The sequence below is a fragment of the Amyelois transitella genome, chromosome 9 (assembly GCF_032362555.1).
Source record: "Amyelois transitella isolate CPQ chromosome 9, ilAmyTran1.1, whole genome shotgun sequence".
Taxonomy (NCBI): domain Eukaryota; kingdom Metazoa; phylum Arthropoda; class Insecta; order Lepidoptera; family Pyralidae; genus Amyelois; species Amyelois transitella.
In genome coordinates, this window is record NC_083512.1 from 2,836,033 (window position 1) to 2,863,337 (window position 27,305).

At 35.4% G+C, this 27,305-nt stretch overlaps 1 protein-coding gene across 1 annotated transcript in view; it reads right to left on the minus strand.

The window, feature by feature from the left end:
- LOC106140643 (tachykinin-like peptides receptor 86C) overlaps positions 1 to 21,678 on the minus strand; it is a 43,545-nt gene extending 21,867 nt beyond the window's left edge. Inside the window, exons 1-5 of the mRNA XM_060945748.1 lie at positions 21,501 to 21,678; positions 16,461 to 16,572; positions 6,246 to 6,347; positions 2,908 to 3,042; positions 165 to 242 (exon numbers count right to left, since the gene is read on the minus strand). Of these exons, the coding sequence (XP_060801731.1) occupies positions 165 to 242; positions 2,908 to 3,042; positions 6,246 to 6,347; positions 16,461 to 16,572; positions 21,501 to 21,678 (605 nt within the window). The remainder of the gene's footprint in view (positions 1 to 164; positions 243 to 2,907; positions 3,043 to 6,245; positions 6,348 to 16,460; positions 16,573 to 21,500) is intronic.
- Between the last annotated feature and the right edge of the window lie 5,627 nt (positions 21,679 to 27,305).

A 27,305-nucleotide genomic window follows, 5' to 3' on the forward strand; every position in this document is an offset into this window, starting at 1 on the left:
AGAGTAAGCGATAAGGCCTTTATTCAAAGACTGAGTTGAAAATTACTGATGATCAAAATGTTTTTGTAGATGGCCTTAACTGCGTAGCTTTTTCGTAGATGCCACTAAATTCACGCGGGCGAAGCTGCGGGTAAAGCTAGTAAGATGTATTAATAATCACTTACACAAAATCCATGTAGGAGACGTCAGGCAGCCCATCAGGCCAGGACAATAGGCACGCGGTTTTCAGGGTTCCTTTAGACCTGAGGTGAAAGATTACAATTTATTTTATTACATACAGATTACATTTTTCTGATAGCAATATAGATTTCAATTGTTTTGAACTAATCCCAACTAATATTATAAATGCGAAAGTAAGTTTATTGTTTTGTTTATTCGCTTTTTGTGTGTGCGTGTGTGGATTTTGGTCCAGTTAGTTTTTTTTTTTTTCAATTTTAGTAATCGCTCCCAATTATTTTAGATTTAGTTAAAAATGATTTTTTTTTCTACTCATTCAATCTAACAACTAAAATTTTCTAACTTTGATCAACCTGTTTCAGATATGTCCCCGACACAAATAATGCCTTCAGGGAAAATGGGTCATAAATTTATTAATAAAGGTACCTACCTATCCCTTACGGAATTCTTGCATGTAATTACAGTGCGTCGTTATATGAACCCTTCGTAAGGGGTGTTCACAAGATATGATTAAATAATTAAAACTAGGGACTTGGGTATATCTTTATGGAGAGAATATTGGAGCTGCGCTTTTTTATTCAGTTAATCAATTTAATGATTGAGTAGTGTTGTCAACAGATCATAATTAAAACGTTTACAATGCATAAATAAATTGAAACAAACTTATTAACCTTTAGTTACACTGATATCTTTTGCACGTTGTCTGCGGTCATATCCTTCCATAAAATAGAAGATCTGTCTTTAATTTTTGACCACATTTCAGAATTGGGACTCTGAAGTTTTTTGCCACTGTCTTAGATGACTGGATCTTGTTAAGGGTCCCACACGGCGTCTTTCGAAAGTCGTGGTCTAACGCCTACGCGGCGTCGACACGGCGTTATAGATAATATGATGCGCATACGCAGAACTTATGTGCGTCATACAGAGAAATTCAGCTTACGTTTTGATTGCGAGAATGAGCAGGTTTTCTTACTGTTTTCTCTTCACTGTTTTTCGCTCATTACAAAATTCATAACACCTATCCTTTTCGACGAGCATGAGCAAATATTAATTTCTTTTTCTTATCCGAACTGGGAACAAACGGAAAAGTTTGTTGCTATCGGCTTTCGTAACAACGACCTATAGGTATGCGAGCTAGATGTTAATATCTAAACTACTGACCTACGAAGGAAACAAAGAAAACCAATAAATTAATCCTTGTAGGCGTATTCAATATTTTTAATATTTTTTTTTTTGAAACTGTAAGTAACATAATGTGATTTTTATAGATTTTTACCTGGCACAGCGTGCAAAGCATATAAATCTCTGTTTTAAAGCCGACAATAGGCATTGGGTTTGGAATACGTAATGGCAAGAAAGAAAATAAAGAAAAGAAAAAACGTTTTAAATTAAAATTTAAATGGATCTGAGCCGGATCGGTTTTACTCGTGGAACGTTTCAGATTGCGTTTCAAAACCTTGAATGATCACCACGTTAAACGAAGAATGGAAAATAATCCAGTAGAATGAATCTCCGACTTCAAGCACGGCGTTCAGAAATCTAGTTTACATTTCTCAATGCAGATACTTAATTTATAACCTACTCCAAAAAAAGGAGGTTCTCAATTCGACCGTATTTTATATTTTCTTCAGCAATCTGCCTGACCCACATCAAATGAGCCTAAAAAGAACCCCGTAATATTGATAGCGTTTCAATCCTTTTGTTGAAAATGAAAATGTGTAGGAACATTTTAGGGATGAGTACGTTCACACAAAGAGTGCAAATGGGAACTATCTACAATGTTTACACATCACGTTTGAGATAAATTATACAATGTTTGTATAACAAAAGGATTGAGCGATATTTAAAATATTTGTTAAGAAAAAAAAACACGAAAACTATGTGTGAATGATGTTAACTTAGTTCATAATATGAAGCCGGTAATATTCATTCGTAACTAGTTTTTCAGATGTAGTCTTAAAGATGCTAGCGAACAAGTATAATTCAATATGGAATCATACTTTATACGAATACTAAGCAAATGTTCCTTTTAAATGATACACAAGTTCTAATGAACGGATTTGTGACGAAAATTTGTTTCGTGCACAGCGGTTACCATTCAGCGCGGGAATGCAGCCAGAGTTCTTGGCATCAGTTTATTAATCGTAATTTTTATTTATTTTTTCCCTCTTTACATTCAATTAAATTGATTAATTAATTAATTATGGTTAATAATTAGAATAAAAACTGAAATAAAACTTTATAACCAGAGATCGGATATTCGGATGCATATTAAGTTAATAAAGTTGGCGTTTGGGTTAGTATGGAACGTACTTCTGTACCCCAATAATTCCGGGATTCGGCATTGATACACTTAATGTGACCCTATGGTGAAAGTTGTTTGATGGTCTGAATAACCTCAGAAAGTTTTTGTACTGACTAAAAAATCACGCGGTATAATTCTGGAATCCCGGTAGGTAGGTAATTTTTTAATAAATATGATCATTCATCACTTATGTTTATAAAGGTGTTTATCATACCTTATATACGAGATGTTTCAATTTCTTGTTCTAATAATTAATATCTAACTAATTCTAATCCCGAAAGCAAGGAGCCGCCTCCGTACATTCTTAGCCAAAATATTAGTTAAGGTAAATATGCATCTGATTATCCGATGATTTATAACACATCGTTTTAGTATTCTGAATATGTATCGCTAAGACATATGTATTACAAACATTCTAGACTTACTTATATTCCTTGGTAGTGGAGTACAATAGGCAGGGTATAGCTAACAGCATGCCTCCCACCCAGATCAGTGCGATCATGATCAGGGAACAAGTCTTGGACATCCTCGGCCTCATCGGTCTCACGATGGCTTGGTACCTGTTGACATTAAAAATGAGTGAATGAAATTTAGACCGTCGGTGGTCGAAGGGTAAAGGTGCTTGCAAGTAATGCGTCTCTGCCTACCCCTCCGGGAAAAAGGCGTGATTTTATTTGCATTACATGCATACATCACGCATTTTACATTCACATATTAGAGGTAGTATTTGAACCTGTGTCTCCACACAGTTCGTACATACCAGTGACTCTTTTCTGAGTTACGTACATTAGTTTTTGTGCTTACCGGTGTTCTTACCGTAAAAGAAAACATAATGAGGAATCCTCCACATTTAGCTAAATGAGTGTGTAAACATGATCCATTATGAGTTAGGTTCGCCCACAAAGGTGGCGGAGGTCAGATGGAAGTCGATTCGTATTAATACCTGACTCCACTCAATCCAGTATCATGGTCGTAAAGGCGCACTACGGGCTCCTCTCCAGAATGGTGAGGATGTAACCGGTACTAACGCCACGAGAAAAAAGAATGAAACTTAAATCTACATTTGTCTTTATTTCTTAAGGGGTATACAGAGCCAAAGACTTGAAAGTTACGATCACCTGGATGTCACAATGATGGGATTAAACTTCAGATAGTGACAGGTTGTTAACTGAATAAAATTAACATTTAATTTGTTATCATTTCTTATCTCTCCTGATCCAAGAAAATTATTTTCAGAATTCTTACAACTGATAACATCATGAATCATATTACAATGATCAGTAGAACTCAAAGCACGACCTACTAGAATATTATGTAAGGCTATAAATGTTTCATGAAAAATTATCTGATTTATGACTGAAATAGACAAATCAAAACGCGTTGCGTGGCTGTCTCACTGCGTGTACAAAATTATTTTCTTTTCCGTCAAAATCAAGTATTCATAGTGAGTTCCACCTATTTAACTCAATGTCATATCATGTCGACATAGAATAACTAAGTTCAAAGGACTAAGCCCCATTGATAATGTCGCTCGACTTATTTCTAACACTTCTAAGACTTCATTTCCCAAAGGGCGCTGAAGACAGTTTGATACCCAGTTCTTGGTAAATTCTGAACGTTATCATAATAATAATATACAGGGTGTCTGGCATATAGAAAAGAGGCACTAAATATCTGATTCTACATACATACATATAATCACGACTACACCCTTGCGGGGTAGACAGAGCCAACGGTCTTAAAAAAGACTGACAGGCCACGTTCAGCTGCTTGGCTAAATGATACAATTGAGATTCAAAAAGTGACAGGTTGCTAGCCTGTCGCCTTAAAGAAGAATTCCAATAATCTGATTCTCGTTTCAAGTAATTAGACAAATTGAGGGTTATATTTTTTTCTAATTATCCAATTAAATTAAAGAATCGTGAAAACCCCAGCGGGCGGCGCGAATTCTAAGGACGACGTAAAGTCGAGCCGTCTCGCTGGATGCGCTTAGAAAGCGCACAGCGTCCATTCTCCAAACGTCCAAACATTGTAAGACTTTGTGCAGTAATTTTCTTATTACTAGTAAGTACTTTGTTGGGATTGTATTTTATAAAGATAAGCGTGTTCAGAATTTACAATGTCTTTAAATGTGAAACGTTTTACCAGACACCCTGCATAGTGCCGTGTGGTTCCTGTAAATTTTATAGGAGGTAAAATTTTTACATGCACAGGTTTTGAATTTTATGAAATTTTCAGTGATAATTATTTAAATAACGCAAAAAATTACTACGTAATATTTCGCGCTTAGGATGATAATTCCGTTTACTATAAGAGCGTTATTTTACGCGTGTAATATTTTATATCTAGTATTTAAGCAGGCCCAAATAGTATTGGTATTTGTATTCCACTAACAAAGACATTCGTGAAATCGGTTACATAAAATGGATTTCAAATATGTATTGTCCTAATCCCATCCTAACTAAATACATCTAAATGCTGACGTAAGTCTGTTTTGTTTAGTTAAACTACTGAACCACTGAAATATTGATAAAACTTGAATGAATGAAAGTTTAAAACTTAAAAAAAACACAAAGCCAAATTTTGTTTGTACCTATGGGAAGTAAAAAAGCGAGAATTTTAGTTCAGACGGTGTTGCAGGCAAAAACTAGTTTAGAAATAACAAATCACTTTGTAACCGTGGTCGGTTTCAATTTGTCGGATCGGCAACAGGCTATCAAACCTTGTCCAAATTTGAAGTTTCGATTGATTTTTGGAATCAAATACCGCGAATGAAAAATGGTCACTTTTAATTTTTGTTTTACACTTATGCTGTGAAGTTACAACATGAAACGAATACAAAATATGTAAGCAATAGTAAAACAATTAAAACTAACAGAGATTATAAATTAGAAAAAAAAATATTTATCCATAAAAAATATATAAAACAATCGAGAAATTAGAATTTCTTAATAAGTATGTTTACGCTACTCATTCCAATTCCCTACTATAAATAAATCTGTCAGTAAAAGCTATATTTTTATGAAAGCGCGACTTTTAAACTGAAGCTTACACTCAAGGAAAAAAACACAGAAAACAATTTCACTTTAGGAAAATACAAAGTTCATGACGGGCGATCGTGCGTTCAGCGACGAGAATTTAAGTAAGAACTACTTTCCGTCCAAATTTCATTCATGAACACAAACACTAAGAAAAATCGCACCATTCCAACAGGCAATTTTCTTTTTAAATTCTATCACAATTGTTCCATATTCTGAGAAATTTCCCTTTATGGAGTCACGTACAATTGACGAGACGAGAAAGAAATTGTAATGCGTTATGTAGGAAGATTGAATGAATGAAATTTTGTATGGAACGCCATAGAGAAAATTGAAAGCGCTTAGATGCAGAACTTCGCTTAGGAGGCCGGGTAAGCGATAATTAAGAAACAACGACCTCTACGTGTTATTGCTGGAATTTGTTGTTACCGTAGTCGCTAGATTAGTCAATCAAAATCTATTGATTATTAATATTCCGAACAAACCTAACAACTAGTAGTGATAATTAGATTTAAGTGATGTGACGTCAATAAGTGATACCTTGTATCCAATTTTGAAAATAAATCTATTCTATTACGACCGTTTCCTAGGACCTTCAAATATTAAAAAAAAAAAATAATATAATGATAATTATTCTAACCGTGTCAAAGACCTAGTTCAATACAATATAATTTTCCTTCATGACACGACGCGGAATTAGATCCAGAATGGTTCCAAAATCTTACCTGTCAAAAGATATCCCTGTCAGTGTGAAGACACTAGCGGCAACTGTCACGTTGGCTATGAAGTTGCTAAGTTGGCAGTAACGCACTCCGAACACCCAGTCGCTGAAACAAAACATTAAACTTAGTATATATGTACGTACATACTTATTATTACGGGTATATCAGATGTGGCCAACAGCCTTGAAATGACAGGCTTGAGATTTGTTTTTAATACTGATGTTTAAGTACTTTTACTTTTTAATTAAAAATAACTACATATTTAATCATGTATTTATCCCTTACGGCGTAAAAAGAGCCAACAGTCTCTCGACAAACTGAAAGGCCACTTTTAGCTGGACGGGTAATGATGGAATTTAATTTAGCAGATGGTGACAGGTTGCTAACGCATCGCCTAGAAAAATCCCAAGTGTGTAGTGTTGTACTTAAATGTAAATGGAGGTTAATATAGAATCAAACAAATTGACTGTTGACCCAAAGCATGACTATAAGATCATGCATTTTTCTTAAAATTATGTTGAAACCCCAAACCGTTAAGTCTAGAGATTTGAAATTTGGCAAATAGATTGCTTATGTGATCTAAAAGGTGTACAAAGAAAGATTTTCGTGAAATTCCCGCAAAAGCAGAAATGAAGAACAAGGAGATTTTCGCTTTTACGTACTGGAACCACGGATGTTCTCTAGTACAAAAACAAACATTTATTTAATTCATCAGGCAGAGTGCCTCTGCGAGTGGAGTCGGTTGGCCGCAAAAAAATTTCGTTTGTCCCGAGTTTCAGTGTTAATGATACTGATTTTTTTCAAGTTGGAGTGCTGAGATATTTTGTTCAATTGTTTGTTTTGTCAGGCAGCTGGTAAATTTTGATTGGTGTTCAAAATAAATCGCTACACTGTCACAAGTTGTTCGCGGTGAACTTAGAGTTCGCGAACACTAATAATTTTTAAATAATTTAAAAAAATATCTCGAAATCTTAAAATTATATTGACCGATCTACATTATAATTTTAACAAAATCGGACCATCATCAGTTCGAAAGTAAAAAGACTGAAAAGCCACATTCAGCTTTGCTTTTTGATGGAACTGATGTTTAAATAGTAACAAAATAACAAGAAATCATAATACAAGTTAACCAGCGGAAATGGAATGGACATGAAAAATCGTACAAATGTTAACTTAAGGCTTCTTGTTTGAAAGTATTTAGTCAAAGCAAATAACCCGAACCTTCACATAAAATAACATAAGACTCACTTATATTTAATTACATAATTAAACATACCTCAAACCCTTACTGTTGACCCTTTGTATATCCCTTTTCACGAAAAAGGTCGTTGATTAATTCGCAAATATACTTCTTTCAAAGAGAAGAGGTTAATTTAGAAGCAGTGATCATGAGAGTGAGGTCAGCCATGTAAATGGTTGAGGAAATCTGATTTAAACAAAATGTTTTGAATACTGAGGTTATTATTTTGATGTCACCAGTTTCACTTAGTGTGTGACACCGATGCAAAATGAGAGTAGTTGTAAATGTATTTAACGTATCGAAATTTACCAATGCGAAATCTAACAAGAAATGGTCTCAAATATAAGATGTTTGATGTATAAAAGTAAATTTGTTTGTCACATCCTCACAATTAAACAACTAAACTGATTTTGAGATAAAATAGTATAAATTATACTTAAGATCTTGGAAAACGACATATGTATGTATGTGCGTTTACCCTCTATTTCCAGTTATTCCTGTGGGAACAACAAAAACAGTAATTTTAAATTCCTGTTTTTGTTTATGTCAGCAAGAAATCGCCCGGGATTTCCCTACTCTGTTTTAACATTATTTTAAACATAAAAAAGAAATGAAGCATTCTACTGTTTCACACAATACAGAAGCCTTGTATTATTCTTAAGTGAACCTTTGTCTTTACAGAAAGGTTCCCTAAATATTTCTTGGAAACGAATCGTTTTGCAAATGGATATTTAATAGGGCGAGAAAAATGTTTGTGAATTATTTACACAGTGCTCTATAGACGAGATTCGTATGGGTTTTCTATCGGACAATCACCCTGTAACGCGCGAAATTAGCGCCACCTTCAAAAGTATAAATACATGTTTTTCGCAAATACCACGGGAACTATAGTCTGAATTATATATATGCGATATTTCAAGAAGATTGGTTTAGTAGATAACGTGTGAAGAGAGTACAAGTAGATAACAAAGAAAATTACTTTCGCATTTATAATAAGTACTAGTCTGGATTTAGTAATTTAAACATAGTAAATTACAGATGTTGTTGGAATAAAACCTAACTATTATTTCGATATTATATTTTTTTCAAAAATCTTCACCAATAATTATGTACTTTAAACGCGGACTTGGCTTTGTTTTTTTACTTTTTTGTAACCTATATGCCTTTGGCGTATAACCCATATTATAGAGTAACTACGATAGGGTATTGACGTATTTGTCATCTGTATGAAAAGTTTTAATAAAGAAATCATTTTCGCTACCGAAAACAACTTCGCCATTTTGACGAAAAATAATACAGCTCCCGTGATATTCGCAAATTACCAAATAATCGACCGAAGTCACGGGCAACAACTTATTAAGAGAACATATAAATTGATTTGATTATAAGACAAGGAACCTTTTGTCAAGCTAAGCTTACTTACTTACTTTAATTACTTTTACTTTACTTTACTTTCTATCTAGTAAATATAAATCTGAACATTACAACAACATTAACTTTATAGATCGTATGTACTTATTAAGGTTTACTGGAACGTTAAACCAAATTGGTCTATCAATCTAGACCTAGACATTTTGGTATCTAAGTCTAGGGTTTATGAGAGTATAATCGTTAAATATATATACAATTTACCTACATCAAATGACAAAATTATAGGCGCCCAAAGCCCAAAGATTACACGAGTAAAATTTATAGATATCAATTTGAATGAACAGAATTGATTAGTAAATAATTCAATTAGCTATTGATATTATGCTGAACTAGTTAAAGATTTGTGTCAACAATCATGTATCAAAACGGATATCTGATAACTATGAATATCTAATAAGCGACGAAGATATTAAGCAAGTATGTGGGATAAATCCACATTTGTTTCAACAACAGATGTTATCTATATAATTTTCAAAGATTTGCGTTTATAAGAACACTTGTGACCCGCCCCGACTTTGCACAATAAGCATTTATAAATATAAACCTTCCTTAGAAATCCCTCATTCCCATATTTTAAACGGAACAAAATCCGTTCACAACTTTCTGAGATTAGCGCATCCATACAGACAAAGAATATAGGGAGATTGCTGGAGAGTTACCTTACAAACTATCTATTAAACTTAATAATGTAACTCAGTTGATCTTTAATAAAAAATAATAGGACCACTCTATATCTTTTCCATTGATGTCGTAAAAGGCGACTAAGGGATAGGCTTATAAACTAGGTGGAAAGGTTTTGTCGTTGAACAACTCATAAACGAACCATTCTGTCGGCTGCTCATCCGGCACAGAAACATTTGTCGAAGTTAAGTTTCAGAATCACGTAGAATTCATCTTTAAGGCGATGGGCTAGTAGTGTCACTATTTGAATCTCAAGTCTATCATTACACCAGGCAGCTGAACGTAGCCTATCAGTCTTTTCAGGACTGCTGGCTCTGTCTACCCCGTAGGGGATAAAGACGTTTTAAACGATTATATATATGTATGTCGATCTTTAAGAAGTAAATTTATATAACTCCTTCCAGTAAAAATAAAACAGCTTCACAAACTAAGTCCAATAATTTCCTCGAAGCGTCATTTTCACAAAGTGTTTATTTTTCAGATTAAATGCCGGCTATATTAATTTAGCAGACAAGGACCCACAAAAGGTCATATAGAAGTTTCGAGACCTATTTAACTTCAGGGCTCACATCCAGAACCACAAATTAATTAACGCGAAAGTTAATAACGTAGTTTGCTGATCGTGGGCCAGATTAATAGATCCAGCTATTCTTGGTGACAATTTGAAATTTCTCATGGTCTTCAGCATTTTGTACGAGGAAACTTTGATGTTATTGTTTAATGGGATCACGCCAAGATGAGCGACTTATGTGTCAGTTAATATGGTAAATTTCTCTGTAACGAAAGGGCTTCATATACATACATAAAATCACGCTTCTGTCCCGGAGGGTAGACAGAGACTACATGTTTCCACTTGCCGCTTTCATGCATACTTCATTCGCTTCATCCACATTCAGAAGTCTATTCATGCAAGCTCGTCGGTTTCATCAATTTGATGAAGGTACATTTGTCTAGGCTTTCCCATTCCAACAATCCTTATTTTTTTCCTGATATTAGTATCTACCCCCGCAACTCTCACATCCCCGTCGTTTCAAGATCCACGGTTTTGGATACTTGACCATTATACCACAACATTACATAGATTTGATCAAGATACGTTCGTCTAGGTATCGTAAGGTTCGTCTTACTTACGTCACTTGATTAGTATTATTCCTCATTCAAATAGAAAATAAGTCAAATTTAGAACAAGCACACACTCCAGAAATTGTTCAAACAATTAAGAAATAATTTGTCTGCTCCTGCTTATTTCGATATTGTAATAATAATCCCTAAAGTAAGCCGTCTCAACTCATAATCCACTTCCGAGAAACGTTTTAATTAGTGATACAATCTCTATATACCTAACAGGATATTATAATTTGATGCCTATATCACAATGGTACATAAAAGGCGAGTATGAATGGAAAAGCCGACAAACGTGCCTTGTTCAAATCGGGGACATTCTAGAAAAAGTAGTGAGAGTTGATAAAGTTGAACGTATATGTAAGTATGCAGCGATCGTGGTAAGTGGAAAGATGAAGTGGGCCATATTTGTATGTTTGTTCAACTATTTAATATACGTAAGTATTGAGATACATAAGGTTAGCACAGCCTGAAAGGGTGGGTAGTATTGAGATTTTGTGCTTTATATATTATCTCGTATATTATATAGTGTGGATTATAAGTGTGAATAAATCTTACATAGTAAGTAGACGTCCATTTTTGAAACATCACTCATTATATTGTATAAGTAAATATTTCTTTATTTCATTCATTTCCATAAATAAATAAATGATTCATGTAAGACATGTAAGTTATTTACTCGATGCAGTAAATTCTTATAAAATACACTTATATCAGATATTTATAAATGAACTAACATATAATATATAAAATTAAACTTCAATCAAATCAAATTAAATTACATTATTTAATGGAAACTAAATTTTATTAACTAATTGCGTCACTTTACAAATTCAAACGTTTTATACTAAGAAAATTTTTATAGCGATTTTTCGAACAATAAGCCGTTACTTGAGCCACAAGGGGCTTTATTATGTCATTGTAATAAACTAAATTTTCGATTTCATGGAAATCGCGTGACGTCACGGCAATCAGAATTTAATAACACTAAAACTATTGTAATCAATAGGAAACTCGTGTAATATTAAGAGACTTCCACACGAAATATTCAATTGTTTTCAAGTTAATATATGACTGGCCGACGCATAGAATTTGGAATAATTTAAGACTGTAGAACTGGTAAGTACTGGCGTATGTGATGTCGCAACTGATAGCTATTATTCCTTAACGTTTTATTAATGCATCTAAATTCTATATGTGTATTTATTTCGAGCTTACATCGAGGGTAACTTACTCTGTGTTATTTGTTTCATATACATTATTTATTATTCTGATATTTTTTTCTTAATTTTACATCTACGCAGAAAACCGCTTACGATGGAAAGACGACGACACATCATTCCCACGGTTGCAAGTACATATATACATAAATAAATCACGTCTATATCTCTTGCGGGGTAGACAAAGCCAGCAGTGTTGAAAAAATAATTAGCTTGATGGAATCGAAGATCAAATAGTGCTAGCAGGTTAGCCCATCGGTGCCTAAAGCTCTTCTTTTAGGTCCGAAGTTTAAGCCCATCTCTAAGTTGCCTTTTACAACATCCTCATCATCATAGGGAAGTTATGGAGTTGTCCTATTCTTAAGTTCCGGGAATTACACGGTTTCAAGTACAATATGGCATTTCTATTGTTACAAATAACTCAGATATCTATGGTTTGACCCGTCTCTTGAATCGCACCTGCTCATTAATATTCTATTTGACATTTCATTTTGTTTGGAAATTAATTATAGTTTCAATTGTGCTATGTTGTTATTAAGCTTACTAAATAATGTTGGGGATATTACCTAAGTAAAATAAATTTCGTCAGTTCTTTTTTTTTCAATTATAGTTGGAGGGTGCGACGGGCAATAAATAGAATTTCCAATAATTAAAATGGAGATTGAGAATGTTCAACAAACAAGGTCGATTCAAGGTTCGTAAATGTCACACGTTTACCAAATAGGTAGGTAGGTATTTTGAATAGTGACCTTTTGGGATCTTCCAGGCTAACTCACAGGAGAGAATCATTCGTGATGGTATAATTTTTATTCACTTCTCATTTTTACATACAAACATATTACCGTACCGTGTGGTTCCCGGCACCAATACAAAATAGAATAGGACCACTCCATCTCTTTCCCATGGATGTCGTAATAGGCGACTAAGGGATAGGCTTACAAACTTGGGATTCTTTTTAGGCGATGGGCGAGCAACCCATCACTATTTGAATCTCAATTCTATCATTAAGCCAAATAGCTGAACGTGGCCATTCAGTCTTTTCAAGCCTGTTGGCTCTGTCTACCCCGCAAGGGATATAGACGTGACCATATGTATGTATGTATGTAACGTATTATCACGTTTATATCGCCTTGCCGGGTAGACAGAGCCAACAGTCCTTAAAAATTCCCAAAGGCCATGTTCGATTGTAAGGTTTTATAATGACAATACCGGAAACCATATGGAAGTCTAGAATAGGACAATCATTATTGGAAAATTCTCTCGATCACAAACATTTCTAACGGCAGCGAGCGATAAAGAGGATCATGAAAAAATAAAATTTCAACACTTAGATGACTTTGCTACACGCAGAGTCATTGCAATAATCGTTGATCTAAAAACAATGGAATTTTCTCGTCATGAATCTTTCATTTTTCAACTCAAATAATGATGTTTCCAGAAGAATAAATTTTGGGATTGATTTTTTACCCAATGGATAAAGTGTGGCATTGTTGTGGACGGCTTTATGCAATCTTCTTTTTAACTCCTATAAGCATCGACGCTAATTGATTGAGTCATAAATTATTTTGTAGGCGATGGGCTAGCAACCTGTCACTATTGGAATCTCAATTCTATCACCAAGCCAAACAGCTGTACCTATCAGTATTTCACGACTACTAGCTCTGTCTTCCCTGCAGGGGATGTGGACGTGACTATAAGTATGTATACATGTACTTTCAGGCGAACGTAGAGTAAACCAAAATAATATACTCGATTTGTCACGTGATTTCAAAATAACAATACTGCCTTTAAAGTCTGCTTCCAAATCTTATTTCAGGTTACATGCCAGACGTAGTGCTCCGAGAATTCACTTTTAGAAATCTTCGTTCCTTCAATAAAATTCTATATTTCGACCGGAGCCATCTTGTTCGTTGTCACGTATGTATTGTGGGATATTTTCTGCCGTGTGAACGTGGGCGTAATTTTAGCTATTGAGCTTAGTGTGACGGGGAAACGGAAGTATCATGGTATAAGTCTAACTATCTCCTGAAGTCTCGAAAAAAAACTATAGATGAACATTTTTTTATTTACCGACTTTTATTAACTTACTGACCTTTCGTAGTTACAGTATTGTAATTAATGTCGATATTACCGATTCAGACCCGCAGACTTATGCAGAAGCCGCAGCAGGAATTGTGCAACAAATAAAGATACAACCTGAAATCATCATAAAGTAATATAGCCGTGGCCAAGTCTTTTCAAGACTGTTGGCTCTGTCTACCCCGCAAGGAACATAGACGTGACTATACGTCGGAATTGAACCCACAAACGTCAACTCAGAGACATTACCACTACCTTACAGCGGATACCAGAGACACATCACGTCTCTAGATTCGCTAGCCACGTTATCGACTAGATAGGTTAATGATGGAACTGACATTCGGATACAGTGATAGTTTGTCTATGCCGAAAATCGATCAAAAAAAGGTCAACTTGTCTTTTTGAAGTCGGATAAAAACAAAAACACTGACCCGTTTGGGTACCATGTGACGCCCACCACTTGACAAATTGCTCCATTGCTTCCACTTTACCCTAATTTTCCCTTTCTTTGGACCTTGTGGACAAAATGTCATTATCTCAGCGTTTACCGTCTTCGTGTCGGATTCTGTAAGGTCAAGTTGTTTTGGTTAACGGCTTAACAAATCCCATTGTTAAGGTTTTTATTTTTTTCAGTGATTCAAAAATACTTACTACTTTGCAAATTTTTATACAGCGTAGTTTCGCTTAAATATGTACTCAAATTATACATTTGATTTCAGTGATTTTTGTAGAGTCATATGACATATATCTATTTTGTGGTTTTTTTATCCGAAAATAAAAGCGCTAGTTCAAAATAAAAAATACACCATAATTTCCGGTTTTGCTATAATTTCGTCACATCTTAAGAAAAAAAAATATTTTTATTAAGTTATATAACTCAAATTCAATATTACAAGTATATGGTCACCCTTTTATGTTTTACGTTATGACTTTGAAAAATTACGTATTACAAAAATTTTGCTATGCGGGCCTGGTGAATTCAAATCACAGAAATATTTAAAGTGAAAATTAAATACTACAAATTCTAAAGACTGAATACTGTACCAGAAAGTAAACATATACTGTCATATTGACACATACATACGGTCAGATCTATTACCTAACTCTCTTCCAGCACAGTCGGAAAAATATATCATTAGGACGGTTCTTATTAACGTCGTTTCAAAATGTCTGTGTAACGTTAACAATGAAATTAATAAATATTAATTATCTGCTATGAACATAAAGAAATAATGGACTGAACACCTGGGCTTAACGGCCGCGCTTAGTTTAACAACGGGTTATTAATAAGGGAAACAGATTTTCAAATATTCGTCCATATTCATTCGTCCTGCTACAAACGCGTTTGACACGCGTACATCATAATCTTTCCGCACCTGAGCCCTCATCAATCTGACTTCACAATAGAAAAACATATATCTATATCTTCTTCCGGGTAGGCAGAGCCAATAACTACAGGATTTATAGACGTAAACCATGTCAAGCTAAAAGGCTTGATATTTAGAGACACTTTAGGGTAAACAGATAACAGTAAACAGGTCTTGAAAAGACTGAACGGCCACGTTTAACGGTATGGCTTGGATTTCATCTCAAATGGATTAAAATTTGCGAACATAAACTGAATTAATTTAGATACCTACAATGCTTTTCATTTTTGTGCCATTTGGTTCCACTTTAGAATAAGACCACCACTCCATCTGTTCCCCATGGATGTCGTAAAGGCGACTAAGAGAATAGGCATATTTATCCAATGCACCTTTTACCGTGATCCAATAAGGCTAAGGTTAAAAGGGGCCATTGGCTCTGTAATAGAGGTATTAATTTAACTGGAATTAACTCCAGGAGGTTTCTAATGATACATAACCATGAAGTCTTCATCATTTAATTTTCATTGTAAAAGGCTTGATGATGATATATATTTGGTATCTTTATACCGCTTTGTGCTCTTTCAAACTCTAAAGAGTAGATGAAGAGCTCATTTCCTGAACCTTCAACCCAAAATTTTATCAAGAACTCGCAAATCACTCACGTAATCGTCTAATGGAAATACTGGCCAAATACTTTAACCACATACGGGTACTAAAAATTTCTTGTGAAGTCCTGAAGTTCAATTTGCCGAGAGGAACGAGCTCTTTACATTCGAGATTGTCGGAATTCGGTATGTTTGCAAATTTGTTCCACTTATATCTGGAGAACTGTTTAAATCTTCCATGGTGTTTGGCTAGAGAATTGTTGAAGAACAATTAGTGATGGCTTATAGGTAATATCATAGCTGTATAGTGCAGACAATGAAGAAATCCATATAGTCACGTCCATATCCCTTGCGGGGTAGACAGAGCCAACTATCTTAAAAAGACTGAAAGGCTACGTGCAGCTGTATGGTTTCATAATGGAATTGAGATTCGAATAGTGAACTGAAATGGAACTTTATAACATATGACTCACCTATGTAACATGTATATGAAGTTGAAGAGACAGTTGAGCGAAGCCATCATGAGGTCAGCAAATGACAGGTTCACTAGGAAGTAGTTGGTGACCGTTCTCATTCTCCGGTGAGCTGTAACAATACATCTGGTCATACATACATTCATAAATATCACGACTTGACACGGACAGAGCCAACAGTCTCTTAAAGACTGAAAGGCCACGTTCAGCTATTAGGCTTAATATTAGAATTGAGATTCAAAAAACTTATTTAAAGTAGGTATTGTTATCTGACTTTATATATAGGTAGGTATCAGACAATTAAAAGAATTATTTATTAAGAAAAAATTCCAAAGATTCAAATTATCTTGCGAAAAAGCTATCTCATGAATATTAGAAGCAAATTTACACGCTCATTTGACCAAATTTCAATCTATAGAAGTTGAAAATATAATAATACATACATACATAGGGCCACGTCTATATCCCTCGCGGGGTAGATAGAGCCAACAGTCTTGAAAAGACCACGTTCAGCTATTTAGCTTAATGATAGAATTGAGATTCAAATAGTGACAGGTTGCTAACCCATCGTCTAAAAAAGAATCCCAAGTTTGTAAGCCTATCCCTTAGTCGTAGTTTACGACATCCGTGGGAAAGAGAGAGTGGTCCTATTCTTTTTCGTATTGGTGCCGGGAATCTCCGTCCGCGCGGATATTGGTCTTCGCGTGGATGGTTATTATATGTATGGATAATATATACATTTATATACATTATAATATGTATAAAACAATTATTCTCTTTATTATTTCTGTCGCATCGCATCGCATCGAGTCGCAAGTGTGTTCAGAACATCTAAGACACAAAGTTTGTTCCGGCACAATCCGTTGTGATCCGAAAATACTCTGGTTTTTATTAAATCCCTATCCGAAATTTTCACGACAAAAGCCAATGACCTAGGAAAATACTTTGGAAAGAACGGAATAAATCGCTCCCGTCCCAGACAAACTTCCGGTGAAAGGAAAATCAAAGTTTTTCGTACCATTCACAAATTAGTTTCCAGAACATATTTTTGTATGTGATGGATTTCGTAAAAGGCGACTAAGGGAAAAGCTTGTAAACTTTGGATTATTTTTTCAGGCTGGGATGGGCTAGCAGCCTGTCACTATTTGAATATCAGTTCTATCATCAAGCCAAACGGCCGAACGTGGCCTATCAGTCTTTTTAGGACTGTTGGCTCTGTCTACCCCGCAAATGATAGATGTAGCGGGAGCGATGATTCGGCTCGACCGCCACCAAAGGGAAGATCTTCCGCCAGGCTAGGTGTTATGCCTGGGGAACCGCGGCTCCGACGATGTTGTGTCGGAGGTTGTATATATAGCTCCAATCCGTGAAATCTCTGAAATCGCGATTTAGATTCTTCGCTGCTATTGGCTGAGCGCGTCAATTTCTTCGCGATGACTGACAGTTGTTGTGTGATTTGATGTTGTGACGAGTGGCGTAGAGATGTCGCCACAGTACTCCCCCCCAAGACCGGAGGTCTGAAGTCTTGATCTTGCTGTGCAATCTGTGCTTCAGTTGTAGCTTGCAAGTGCCAGTTATCTTCCAGTGAGTCGGAAGTTGCTCGAAGTCCTAGTGAGTCAGGAGTGAGCCGTTGCGTTGCTCGTAGTCTGCGGTGAGTCGAGACAGTAGAGAGCGAAGTCGACTTGTTAGCGCCGGAAGATATCGTGCAGAGCTGCCACGCTGGAGAGAAGAGCGGCCGTCGAAGAAATCCAGGCGTGGGCTGCGGTAGATGTGTCGGTCGCTGTAGTCGATGAGAGTGAGTGCGGGTGGAGACAGGACCAGGAAGCTCGGTGAGTCGGCTGCGATTGATCTGCTGCGATACCCAGTTGTTGCTGGCTTGCTGTGAGACTGCTTGCAGAGTGAGGAGTGATGCTGAGGATTGGAGTTGAAGATGAAGAAGGTTGCTTCCAATCACGTCGGGGTCACCAATGTAGCGGGAGCGATGATTCGGCTCGACCGCCACCAAAGGGAAGATCTTCCGCCAGGCTAGGTGTTATGCCTGGGGAACCGCGGCTCCGACGATGTTGTGTCGGAGGTTGTATATATAGCTCCAATCCGTGAAATCTCTGAAATCGCGATTTAGATTCTTCGCTGCTATTGGCTGAGCGCGTCAATTTCTTCGCGATGACTGACAGTTGTTGTGTGATTTGATGTTGTGACGAGTGGCGTAGAGATGTCGCCACAATAGAGACGTGATTATGTATGTATGATAGAAATACGAAAGGGCGTGTGGTTGCAAAATAAAATAATGTATAGATAATTATTATTAGTTTTGCCTACATATGAAATTATATTTATTTTTAACTCATTGTAGGTAAGAAAACTTACTGTGTTCTGGAAACCTAACGCGCGCTCTATGTAAAATTAGGAAGCAGGTGGCTTAGTTACTAAAATTCAGTTACACGTCAAAGAGTTACACTCATCTATTCCCTCTGACTTAATTATGTTCCTTTGATAGAAAATATATGGATATGGAATGTTCTTACGCGTGGAAACTAGTACTGAAAGCTTCCTTGATCAAATCATGCTCAACCTTGCATGAAGAGAATAATGAACGTGAACGAAGCGAAAGAAGTACGCACAAATCGTGGCAAGTGAATATATGAAAGATGTTGTCTCTGCCCATCCCTCCGGGAAAGAGGCGAGGATTTTGTGTACCTAAGTATACATGTTGGTCTGGAAGCAAAATATATTAATTCCTTTCATTTCGAGTCGGTTGCCCCTGTCTCACCCGCAAGAATAAAGATGTGTGTGACATACATGTGTGAAAACTGACGGACACTTAAAGCTGCAGTGTACTTTGTTCCGCAGTTTCTTCTACACATGCGCTTTGGAAGCGGTAGGTAGATATAATTAGATTTAATTGATGTGACGTCAATAAGTGTTATATTGTATGAAATTCTCGCAGATAATGTCCCTTTTGAAGTAAAATAATTTTCACGACTGGTTTAATATTTCTAAAAATTAGCTCTTACAAACAAACCTCAAAGTTACCAAGTTTGTAATATTGCTTACATTATCATGTAATGTGCCGTGTCGTTCCCGGCACCAATACCAAAGAATAGGACCACTCCATCTCTTTCCCATGGATGTCGTAAAAGGCGACTAAGGGATAGGCTTACAAACTTGGGATTCTTATTTTTAGGCGATGGGCCAGCAACCTGTCACTATTTGAATCTCAGTTCTATCATTAAGCCAAATAGCTGAACGTGGCCATTCAGTCTTTTCAAGGCTGTTGGCTCTGTCTACCCCGCAAGGGATATGGACGTGACCATATGTATGTATTATCATATAACCTGGTTTGTAAGTCAATTAGCATTGATGTGGTCACATATTCATCCTATTTGTCTGATATATTCAATGCGATTCAGAGTTGTGGTCGGTCGTGTGTCGGTCAGTTTTGAGCGACGAGAGGGTGTAAAGTATGAGGACTGATAAGTGATAAAGTGTAAGTGTAATGGAGAGGCTGTAATCATTTTAATTAGAGCTGATTAGGTAAAAGAACTGAAATGTCATCTATAAAAGGAAAGCAGTCATACAAACCAAAATCAAGGGTCAAGATTTTCTTTCTTACTTTTTTATTAAAATGGGGTAAAATTCCATAACGGGGTATTGAACTCCAAATAATTATTTAACAACAAATTCTATTTTTACGTTATTATTTTATTTGCATGGTCTATTTTATAAGGATGTTGTAGATATAAGTTTTAATGATAGTAATTATTTTGAAATTAAATTATTGTAATTTTAAAGTACCCGGATGTACCCGGTCGTAATTTGATACTTCAAACGACGTACTCGTAAGTACCTAAAAAGTCAAAATGGCCGCCGACTGACGAGAGGATACACAAAGACAACATGACACGCTTACCACCCTTTCCATCATGTCTCCTATCTCGGGTCTGGTGGAAGAGATTTCTTTTGAAATAACCAGAACCTATGTAATTTTGTTTCTTGTGTTTATCATTCTTGATGTTTTCTGTGTACACAAATTACTAAATAAATTAATTAAAAATGTCCTATTCCGGACTTCTGAAGTATCAGACGAAGGTCTGATATGAAGATTAGTGGTTTAACTGTGAAGTGTACCTACTTTCGCATAAATTGTGTTCATAATTAAAACTTCAGTGAACAGCCTTTATATGTAAAGTTTGATGTGTTGTCGGTTTCTAAAAACAACTGTAAGTAATTTTGTTCGCGAATGTACACATTAACATAGCGAAATTACACAGTCGGTGTACAGACATCAGAAATAGACACGATCGATTGCTGTATTTCCTTTTATTGCGTCATTGTATTAGTTTTTTTTTTAAGTTACTGCATTATTTTATTGCTTTATTAAATTAGTTATAGTAATTTCCTTTTTTTACATTAAAATCTGTTTTAATTACAAAATATAGTTAAAAATTATCTTTTAATTATAATGATAAGAGAAAAAAACTCAATAAAAATTTATAAATTGTGCAGTCCATGTATATCGTTTGTAAATCGTTGCTTAATCTTTCACCTAAAAAGTTTCCAAGATTTCCAACCCTCTAGTATTGGTTTTAGTAATAATACTTAAAAAGATAATAATATGCCCCGTGTCGTTTCCGGCACCAATGGAAAAAAGAATAGGACCACTCCATCTCTTTCCCATGGATGTCGTAAAAGGCGACTAAGGGATGGGCTTATAAACTTGGGATTCTTCTTTTGGGCGATGGGCTAGCAACCTGTCACTATTTGAATCTCAATTCCATCTTAAAGTCAAATAGCTGAACGTGGCCTATCAGTCTTTTCAAGATAATTGGCTCTGTCTACCCCGCAAGGGATATATATATATACGTGATTGTATGTATGTATTTATAAAATGAAGAATATTGTACAGACGAAAATTTTTGAGGAAGATACGTGTGAAATAGTCGTAGGCTTCAAGAGATCTGAAGATCTAATAAATAATTTGAATAATTCACTCAGTTCTATCATTAAGTCAAGCGGCTGAATATGGCTTATCAAATTCACCTGTAACTATCCATATAACAATGGCGTTCCCGCCAATCGCGACAGCCAACATGGCGGCGAAGAGACACACCCAGGAGTTGTGGGCCCACATCGGCATGGTGGTGGACGAGGGTGCTGGAGTGGGCGTCTTCGGCACCAGGAGCGTGGCCGCGCCCAGGGTACTGCGGTTGAAGTCCATCTTCCATGTGTACACCACCTGGGGATGAAATTATGTTAATTCGGTTTTGAACAGGAGACTATAGGTATAAAGATATGTATATAAGTATACACATGAGCTTGCATGAAGAGAGTTATGTTTATGAATGCAAATGAAGCGAAGGAAGTATCTATAAGTATCTATCTATCTATGCAGATCGTGGCAAGTGGAAAGAGGTAGTCTCTGCCTACCCCTCCGGGAAAGAGGCGTGATTTTATGTAGGTATGTATGTATGTATGTATACACACAGCACAAGAAATAACTGGACCATCTCACATATTAGAAATCAAAAGGCGGAATGATTCATTATCTCTTACTTACATACATATAGTCACGTCTATATCCCTTGCAGAGTAGTCAGGGCCAACAGTCTTGATCAAGTCTCAATTGCTTATGTAAATAATATTGAAGTATATTTATGTATGTACTTATTTATGTATATCTTATATAAAACTTTTGTGTTTATTTCACTCTTAAATTGACACCGGATTATAGCAAGTACCTTATCCCTTGCGGGGTAGACAGAGCCAATAGTTTGACTTGAGATTCAAATAGTAACAGGTTGCTAGCCCATCGCCTAAAATAAAAAAAACCAAGTTTATAAGCCTATCCCTTAGTCGCCTCTTATGACATCTATGGTAAATGAGATGGAGTAGTCTTAATCTTTTTTATATTGGTGATGGGAAACCACACGGCAAACAAATCTCTTTACTATTTCCTTTAAAAACTCAAATCTGTCGTAGCGGTCAAATTTAAGTATTCAATTGAATCTTTCGGTTCGTATGAAATAAATATTCCATTGAGGTTATTGGTATTGACGTTGATAAATGATCCTTCCTGGAAACGCCTGCTCTAATCTGATGTTGTCCGTGATTGAGGAGACGAGGTGGCTAATTTGATTTTTATTTCCAACATGACTTATATCGCCTTTTGTTTTAGTAATTCTTTGCAAAAATAGTATCTACTTGAAAACTTTTTGTTATAAATAGCGCCTGGTAAAATTATATGAAATAAAATAAGCTTCTTGGTCACAATAGACTTGAAGTTTGAAATCTAATTGAATTGGTAAACAAAAGATAGTCTTCACGGTATTTTTTTTTTGTCGATTAGATCACAAACTTACTTGCCTTTAGCGAACCCTGATTTTCGAAGTAAACAGCTAATAATATAACATACAATCAATCACGTTTATATCCCTTGCGGAGTAGACAGAGCCAACAGACTTGGAAAGACTTAAATGCCACATTCAGCTGTATGTTGTGATTCAAATAGTGCCAGGTTGTTAGCCCAACGTCAAAAAAAAGAATCCCAAGTTTATAAGCCTATCTCTTAGTACGCCGTTTACTATATCTATGGGAAAGGAATGAAGTCGTCCTTTTTTTATTGGTGTCGGGAACCACACGGTACTAACAATACAATCGCGAATAAGCTATGTTAAGCAACAAACAATGCCTCTATAAAGCATGTAAGTAATAGGATAATCTCCCAGCGAACAAACCGTAGCATGAATTTTAGACAAAGCAAGATAATACTGGAAACTTCGAAATCTACTGAATTCTACTGAGGCGTACGACAATCACCTCCCTTTGTTCAGCGCCTTGTTGTACGTACACGAGCACTAACCTAAAGTGACAATTTTGGTTTTACAATGATTTTTGTGACCCAAATTGTCTGTCTGTTTATCTGTTAGCTCTATCTACGCCATAAAGGATAAAGACGCGTGATTGTATGAATGTACGTGCGTCTCAACACAAACTAAAAAAAAATATTAGGAAACCCATCTTACGCAATGAAGAACAGTCTAATAACACAAATTGCTATAAATCAAAAACATATCAGAATTGGAAACTACCAAGGTCTTGTGTCAGGAAAAAGGGCAAATATCCAATGACGGTTATTTGTGACTTCATATTTCTGCCTATTTTTGGTAGATTCCCAGATGGGAAAGCATAATTATGATGGTCGAGAATTCGTTGACTTTATTCTGACCTGTGCTGTGCCGGTTTTACCTTATGTGCCTAATTTATATACCTATTGGTAAATAAAAATCCTCACCAAGAATGTATTTTTGACACTTATATTTATTTATAAGTAAGTAATTTTAGTTGTAGTTATTTCAAATTTTAAGTTTATTATTTATTATCCACATATGAATTATATTTATGCCTATTTTTGATATGATTTCTGAATATATATAGTTTACCTACCAAATAGAAGTATGTATGTATATTTAGAGCTTATTCGGACCCTGGGTCCTCCCTATGGAAAACGCAACTAGGACAAATATTGTATACTAACTTTTACCCGTGGCTTCGCTAGTCCTAGTGTATTACGGTAACTTTTTATCGGATGGAAGTGTACTATTATTTTCATTACTCTTAATACTCTAGGCGTAGATCGAATTCCCTTTAAAAGAAAAACTATTATAAACACATACGGCCTGTACATACAAAAGAAAATTATGCGCAAGGGATACGAAATCCCTATTATACTTCTAAGCACGGCATTAAATGATGCAATAATGAAATGTAAACACAATATGCAATCGAATATAGACCTTACTTACATACGTACATAAATAACGCCTCTTTCCCAGAGGGGTAGGCAGACACCACACATTTCCACTGGCCACGCTGCATACTTCTTAAGCGCCATCCACATTCATAACTCGTCGTGCGAGCGCGGCGGATTTTGGTACTCTTGACCTGACCTTTGGCCAGAATTTGAAACCAGAATCAAGGTGTATTCGGGTGAATAGAACTGTTGGAGCGGGAAAGCCTGGACTATAGACCGCGGCTATCGCTTTTGGAACCAACCAATTTTGATTAACCGTTTATCTGACATACACACTATTTCCCAGAATAGTTTAGAACCTGAATACCAAGCTATTTCAAATTTCACTTCAGAATCGTTGTGCAGGAAATTGGATTAGTCCAAGTTTGATTTTCTACAGCCAAGGAAATTATCACAGGCAATCCCTGTATACAATGTATCTCGTATCATATTTGGACCATATTCAAAATGACATCAAGTAGGCACAATCGGTGACAAATAATGAACATTTATTTAAACGACAACCCATTCTGATGGAAAATGATTAAATATTTTGTTCATGATAATAAACTGACACTTAAATGACATGGTTGCACAATTAAGGCACTCCACGCTTTAGTTTTGGTCCAGATAAAATTTGTTCTATCTCTTATTGGTCTGGCACTTAGTAACAAGTAATAATAAACATCTTTCTTTATTTCTACGTTATGCTAACAAAAGTCTGTTTCAATACATACTCAATATAAATACCTTAATATAATAACAGTATCAGAATCAAAAGGAAATAACACAGCAATTGTTTTGTCAAACGTTAATATGGAAAATAGCAATTTCACCCTACAAATTACCAAGAATCCCTTAAAGGCTTATTTGCAATTGGGATCGGAAAGTTTCGCAATAAAACAAGCCAGTAATCGTTTGTCTAATGGGGCGAGTTTTCCTTTGGACATATCTGGAACTTCCAATGGATTTCCATTATGTTATTAAACATTGTGTTCTCAGCTCTCTGTATATTGTGTTGGGTACTTGTTTTTGGTCGTGATTTTTAACTGACCATTCGAAATGATATGGGAGGTGACACGTAAAGAGGTAAAATAGAAGTTACTAAAACAAAAACATCGAATTAGGATGGATACCAACCATACTTCACAATAATTTCGAATTTTCTTTAATATCACATGTGCAAAACGTTTAACTTTGTCGATAGGTCCATTTTTACGCTTTTACAGCTAACGGATTTTACATGGCTGTATCTATTTAGTTATCCGGAACTTACGGAATCGTCAAAAACGGGAATTAAATATTATCGCAAACTAAGCTATGGGAAAAAAACTACTTAAAATTTAATCTCCCAGCAAGAGTTGGTATAAAAACACTCAAAAAATAAATATGAAAGCAGTTTAGTTAATAATTTTGTATGGTTAGCCCGTCAGTATACACACGTGCTACATCGTAGCAGCTACGTGCACTTGCTACGCCGTAGCAACTACGTGCCTGTTCTACGAAATCACCCGCCATTCTACTAGCCCTTAACCACTGACCAAGATTTATGTTACGAGGTTCAATCATGATGTTTTTTACTTTTTGTACTTTGTAAGTTTTGTAAAGTGATCTTTTAAAAATAAAGTTTCCGCCAAATGTAATTAATAATCATAGAAAAACCTGAAAATGTAGATTTACCTTGGTTTAAATGTGATAATCGATACAGCAACAACACTAACTGAAGAAAATCAAAGAAATCGTTTAATTCAGTTGGAAATGGTTACGGTAACCAATCATATCAAGTACAGACATAACAAAGAAAGCTTATAAAAAGCTTTGTTAGCGATTCACTAAACAACTTTAATCGAAGTAATCAAATATCTTTGAAGCGAAGGAATGTCAGTATGGAAATTAAGTTTCGCAGCGATTGTAAAAGAGTATAAAGGAATAAATAATGTGATACTTCCAGGGAGGTCAGTTAGCAAAAAAAGACAGCGTCTATCGGATGTTTCTCTTATCGCGCAGATTAAGAAAGACAATTAAGGACAAGTATTATAAAGTTTATGTTCCTTTTTTAAGTGAAGAGCATGTAATTTTCTCTAAAAATCATCAAGCCATCTGGCTAAATGTGATTTTCAAATGTTTCTGTTTCTGTCGGCTCTGTCTATTCCGTAAGGGAGTATGTGTTTATTTAAGAATGAATTATTATTGGAATCTGCCTTGGGCATGTGTCCGAAAAAAACAACACTTCAATATTTCAAGTCCTTTTTACATTTTACGTTCCCCGGGCTTCAGTAGTCTTGAATGAAAATTCAGTGAACTAGAAAACTGAATGTGGGTGAAAATAATCATATTACATGAGAAATTTTCAATTTATACTAGGGTTACCTGAAATTTATGTTTAAACAAGAGATTTTTGATAAGAATAGACCGATATGTTTTCAAACCCTTTGTTATATTTTGATGGTAAAACTTATAAATGAAAATGGTTCTATTTTTGACACAGAATATTAATTCTAAACCTGTGCTAACATTTCGTGAGTACATATTCATATTTCCATTACTAATTTTATAAGGAAAATTAATATTTTTTTTTGATTTTTGTTTCTTGCTTAATTGGCATTATATTGATTAAGATATACTGTATATCTTAATCAATATAATGTTACTCCTGTAACAGGAGTAACATTATACCACACTTTACCAAAACTCCAGGTAAAAATCTATTAATAGCTACATACATAATATTTTAAAAAAATTTAATTTTGATATAGTCTTCCATTATTCCGATATATACAAAGGTTATTCGTGTAAGCTAAACAAAATAATAAGAACAATGCGCTTACCACAAATTTTATCCATAGCCATAACAATGAACCCTACAAATCCTACTCAAATAATCTTTAAAAACTATTAAAATTAATACGAGTTCAAACCTGATAAAGCCCACATCCCCTTTGTCCTACAATTAGCGTGGTATTTCAGAGTAATTGGGGCGAAGCATGTAATTTGTCTGTTGTTAACGGGGATACCAGTGTAAGACTTGTTATTACGTTTAAATTGTGTCAGCAGAA